At 45.2% G+C, this 5,487-nt stretch overlaps 1 protein-coding gene across 1 annotated transcript in view; it reads right to left on the reverse strand.

The window, feature by feature from the left end:
* Positions 1–764: 764 nt before the first annotated feature.
* The window catches only part of trpc4a (transient receptor potential cation channel, subfamily C, member 4a), a 110,792-nt gene continuing 106,069 nt past the window's right edge, over positions 765–5,487 (reverse strand). The window contains exons 15-17 of the mRNA XM_045688904.1: positions 1,364–1,453; positions 1,059–1,176; positions 765–1,009 (exon numbers count right to left, since the gene is read on the reverse strand). Of these exons, the coding sequence (XP_045544860.1) occupies positions 765–1,009; positions 1,059–1,176; positions 1,364–1,453 (453 nt within the window). The remainder of the gene's footprint in view (positions 1,010–1,058; positions 1,177–1,363; positions 1,454–5,487) is intronic.

Genomic DNA, 5,487 nt, shown 5'->3' on the forward strand with positions numbered 1-5,487 from the left:
CACTGTTCAAATAAACCTACCATTAAAATTATAGACTGATCATTTCTTTGTCAGTGGGCAAACGTACAAAATCAGTAGGGGATCAAATACTTTTTTCCCTCACTGTATCCCAGCCTTGTCATATACAGTAGATATCCAAGCCTTGTATAGGTTTGCATCCCAATCCCAATGCAAGGAAAGCAAGGAATTATGTTTAAATGTCTTGATTCCAAGACGTTTTGGTCTTCACATTGAAATTGTCTGACATTGGACTTGCTTGGTCACAGAACTTTTTCCTGTAAATATCCACTACTGTCCAACGCAAGATTATAACACTTCACAGAAAGCTCACTCCGATTGTCACTCTCGCTATCCAGCAGTGACCCTATCGCTGCTGTCTCTTCCACTATTCCATCTCTCTCCCATACCTAAGTCTCTCTTCCTTGCCAAACCCTTTAGACAACCCTGATGCAACCCCATCAGCACCTGACTCCTGATGGAGGAAACTCTCCCTCTCCTCCTCTTCCTCCTCCTCCACATCTTCCCTCTCTTTCCCTCTCCCTCTATTGGCCTCTTCCTCCTTCACTCCATCCTCCTCCTCTTCCTCCTCTTTCTCCTTCTCTCCATCCTCCAACAGTCCCTTGCCCTCCTCACCCCCTGCCTCCCCCTTCCGTCCCTCCCCATCCGATTCCCCTGTCTCCCCCATCTCCTCGGACACAGAGTATATATTCCCAACCCCAGTAGCTCCAGCTCCACCCCTCTGGCGTTTCTGGAACAACCCAAAATCAGTGATGTCCCTGGGGAAGTCTTTCCTCTGACCCTGCTTGTCTCTGGAGCTTCCAGAGGAACCACCATCTGCGGGCAGGGGGGGGCAGGCCGTTAGCCAAGCCCATCCCGTTGAAGGCAAGTGCGTCTGGGAGCCGAGGAGAGGAGGCTGTGGCGCCGCCCTGCTGGATGATGGAGGCGGTTACGGTGAACAGTGTCTTCTTGTTGTTCTTCAGCTGGCCAATGGGTGTGGGGGTGGTGGGGACTTTAAGGGACCGGTCGGCATAGGCTAGGCAGGACTGCCCTCCACCAACCCCAGCCCCCCCCGAACCACCCCCAACAACACCCCCCCGGACCACCCAGACCAGGTTTACCTGTCTTCATCATCCCCATCACCTCGTAACGGAAACTAGAGATGTCCTGCTTCAGCTCCTAGAACAAAGGGACAGGGAGAAAAGAGAGGTATTATATGAGAGAAAGCCAGGAAAAATAACAACGAAAATTAACAGAATGGTTATTTTACTGTAAAGTGACTTGAACCTGAGCTCAAGATGTCTTGGTTCAGTTCCCATACAAGCAAACAGAAGAGACAGTGTCCAGGTCAAAACCCAGTCCTCACCTTAAAGTTCTCCTCAGTCAGCCCCTCCTCTGTTTTAGCGTCTCTGATCATGGCTGCTACATATCGCTTCACCAGGTTCCTCAACACCTCCTGGAACACAACAACAACAACAACAACTATTAAACATGGAGGCTGCAGGGTAGCCTAGTGGTTAGAGCGTTGGACTAGCAACCGGAAAGTTGCTGGATCGAATCCCCGAGCTGACAAGGTGAAAATCTGTCTTTCTACCCCTGAACCCACTGTTCCAAGACCGTAATTGAAAATAATAATTTGATCTTAACTGACTTGCCAAGTATTTTTTTATTTTTATTAAACAATAATAATAGAATGGAAGTCGCTCTGGATAAGAGCGTCTGCTAAATGACTTAAATGTAAATGTAAATGTAAATCTCATTTGTATGATACTGTAACATGGATGGAGAAGTAAAACCTTTACAAACATTCATACTCTTTTGTAACAAATCAAATCAAATCATATTTGTCATACAACAGGTGTAGACTTTACCGTGAAATGTTTACTTACTAGCCCTTAACCAAGAAAAATAAGAGTTAAGAAAAATATTTACTAAATAAACTAAAGTATACAGGTACCGAGTCAATGTGCGGGTGTACAGGTTAGTCTGGGTAATATGTATATGTAGGTTAGGGGTAAAGTGACTATGAGGGTACAGGTTAGTCTGGGTAATATGTACATGTAGGTAGGGGTAAAGTGACTATGGGGGTACAGGTTAGTCTGGGTAATATGTACATGTAGGTAGGGGTAAAGTGACTATGAGGGTACAGGTTAGTCTGGGTAATATGTACATGTAGGTAGGGGTAAAGTGACTATGGGGGTACAGGTTAGTCTGGGTAATATGTAGGTAGGGGTAAAGTGACTATGGGGGTACAGGTTAGTCTGGGTAATATGTACATGTAGGTAGGGGTAAAGTGACTATGGGGGTACAGCTTAGTCTGGGTAATATGTACATGTAGGTAGGGGTAAAGTGACTATGGGGGTACAGGTTAGTCTGGGTAATATGTACATGTAGGTAGGGGTAAAGTGACTATGGGGGTACAGGTTAGTCTGGGTAGGTGTACATGTAGGTAGGGGTAAAGTGACTATGGGTGTACAGGTTAGTCTGGGTAATATGTACATGTAGGTAGGGGTAAAGTGACTATGGGGGTACAGGTTAGTCTGGGTAATATGTACATGTAGGTAGGGGTAAAATGACTATGGGGGTACAGGTTAGTCTGGGTAATATGTACATGTAGGTAGGGGTAAAATGACTATGGGGGTACAGGTTAGTCTGGGTAATATGTACATGTAGGTAGGGGTAAAGTGACTATGGGGGTACAGGTTAGTCTGGGTAATATGTACATGTAGGTTAGGGGTAAAGTGACTATGGGGGTACAGGTTAGTCTGGGTAATATGTACTGGTAGGGGTAAAGTGACTATGGGGGTACAGGTTAGTCTGGGTAATATGTACATGTAGGTAGGGGTAAAATGACTATGGGGGTACAGCTTAGTCTGGGTAATATGTACATGTAGGTAGGGGTAAAGTGACTATGGGGGTACAGCTTAGTCTGGGTAATATGTACATGTAGGTTAGGGGTAAAGTGACTATGGGGGTACAGGTTAGTCTGGGTAATATGTACATGTAGGTAGGGGTAAAATGACTATGGGGGTACAGGTTAGTCTGGGTAATATGTACATGTAGGTTAGGGGTAAAGTGACTATGGGAGTACAGGTTAGTCTGGGTAATATGTACATGTAGGTAGGGGTAAAGTGACTATGGGGGTACAGGTTAGTCTGGGTAATATGTACATGTAGGTAGGGGTAAAGTGACTATGGGGGTACAGGTTAGTCTGGGTAGGTATACATGTAGGTAGGGGTAAAGTGACTATGAGGGTACAGGTTAGTCTGGGTAATATGTACATGTAGGTAGGGGTAAAGTGACTATGGGGGTACAGCTTAGTCTGGGTAATATGTACATGTAGGTAGGGGTAAAGTGACTATGGGGGTACAGGTTAGTCTGGGTAATATGTACATGTAGGTAGGGGTAAAGTGACTATGGGGGTACAGCTTAGTCTGGGTAATATGTACATGTAGGTAGGGGTAAAGTGACTATGGGGGTACAGCTTAGTCTGGGTAATATGTACATGTAGGTAGGGGTAAAGTGACTATGGGGGTACAGCTTAGTCTGGGTAATATGTACATGTAGGTAGGGGTAAAGTGACTATGGGGGTACAGGTTAGTCTGGGTAATATGTACATGTAGGTAGGGGTAAAGTGACTATGGGGGTACAGGTTAGTCTGGGTAATATGTACATGTAGGTAGGGGTAAAGTGACTATGGGGGTACAGGTTAGTCTGGGTAATATGTACATGTAGGTAGGGGTAAAGTGACTATGGGTGTACAGCTTAGTCTGGGTAATATGTACATGTAGGTAGGGGTAAAGTGACTATGGGGGTACAGGTTAGTCTGGGTAATATGTACATGTAGGTAGGGGTAAAATGACTATGGGGGTACAGGTTAGTCTGGGTAATATGTACATGTAGGTAGGGGTAAAGTGACTATGGGGGTACAGGTTAGTCTGGGTAATATGTACATGTAGGTAGGGGTAAAATGACTATGGGGGTACAGGTTAGTCTGGGTAATATGTACATGTAGGTAGGGGTAAAGTGACTATGGGGGTACAGGTTAGTCTGGGTAATATGTACATGTAGGTAGGGGTAAAGTGACTATGGGGGTACAGCTTAGTCTGGGTAATATGTACATGTAGGTAGGGGTAAAGTGACTATGGGGGTACAGGTTAGTCTGGGTAATATGTACATGTAGGTAGGGGTAAAATGACTATGGGGGTACAGGTTAGTCTGGGTAATATGTACATGTAGGTAGGGGTAAAGTGACTATGGGGGTACAGGTTAGTCTGGGTAATATGTACATGTAGGTAGGGGTAAAGTGACTATGGGGGTACAGCTTAGTCTGGGTAATATGTACATGTAGGTAGGGGTAAAGTGACTATGGGGGTACAGGTTAGTCTGGGTAATATGTACATGTAGGTAGGGGTAAAGTGACTATGGGGGTACAGGTTAGTCTGGGTAGGTGTACATGTAGGTAGGGGTAAAGTGACTATGGGGGTACAGCTTAGTCTGGGTAATATGTACATGTAGGTAGGGGTAAAGTGACTATGAGGGTACAGGTTAGTCTGGGTAATATGTACATGTAGGTAGGGGTAAAGTGACTATGGGGGTACAGGTTAGTCTGGGTAATATGTACATGTAGGTAGGGGTAAAGTGACTATGGGGGTACAGGTTAGTCTGGGTAGGTGTAGATGTAGGTAGGGGTAAAGTGACTATGGGGGTACAGGTTAGTCTGGGTAATATGTACATGTAGGTAGGGGTAAAGTGACTATGGGGGTACAGGTTAGTCTGGGTAATATGTACATGTAGGTAGGGGTAAAGTGACTATGGGGGTACAGGTTAGTCTGGGTAGGTGTACATGTAGGTAGGGGTAAAGTGACTATGAGGGTACAGGTTAGTCTGGGTAATATGTACATGTAGGTAGGGGTAAAGTGACTATGGGGTACAGGTTAGTCTGGGTAATATGTACATGTAGGTAGGGGTAAAGTGACTATGGGTGTACAGGTTAGTCTGGGTAGGTGCACATGTAGGTAGGGGTAAAGTGACAATGGGGGTACAGGTTAGTCTGGGTAGGTGTACATGTAGGTAGGGGTAAAGTGACTATGGGGGTACAGGTTAGTCTGGGTAGGTATACATGTAGGTAGGGGTAAAGTGACTATGAGGGTACAGGTTAGTCTGGGTAATATGTACATGTAGGTAGGGGTAAAGTGACTATGGGGGTTCAGGTTAGTCTGGGTAGGTATACATGTAGGCAGGGGTAAAGTGACTATGAGGGTACAGGTTAGTCTGGGTAATATGTACATGTAGGTAGGGGTAAAGTGACTATGGGGGTACAGGTTAGTCTGGGTAGGTATACATGTAGGTAGGGGTAAAGTGACTATGCATAGATAAGAAACAGCAAGTAGCAGCAGTGTAAAAAAAAAAGTGTGTGGTGGGGGTCAATGTAAATAGTCTGAATAGCCATTTAATAAGCTGCTCAGCAGTCTTATGACATGGGGATAG

The sequence above is a fragment of the Salmo salar genome, chromosome ssa11 (genome assembly GCF_905237065.1).
Source record: "Salmo salar chromosome ssa11, Ssal_v3.1, whole genome shotgun sequence".
Taxonomy (NCBI): Eukaryota; Metazoa; Chordata; class Actinopteri; order Salmoniformes; family Salmonidae; genus Salmo; species Salmo salar.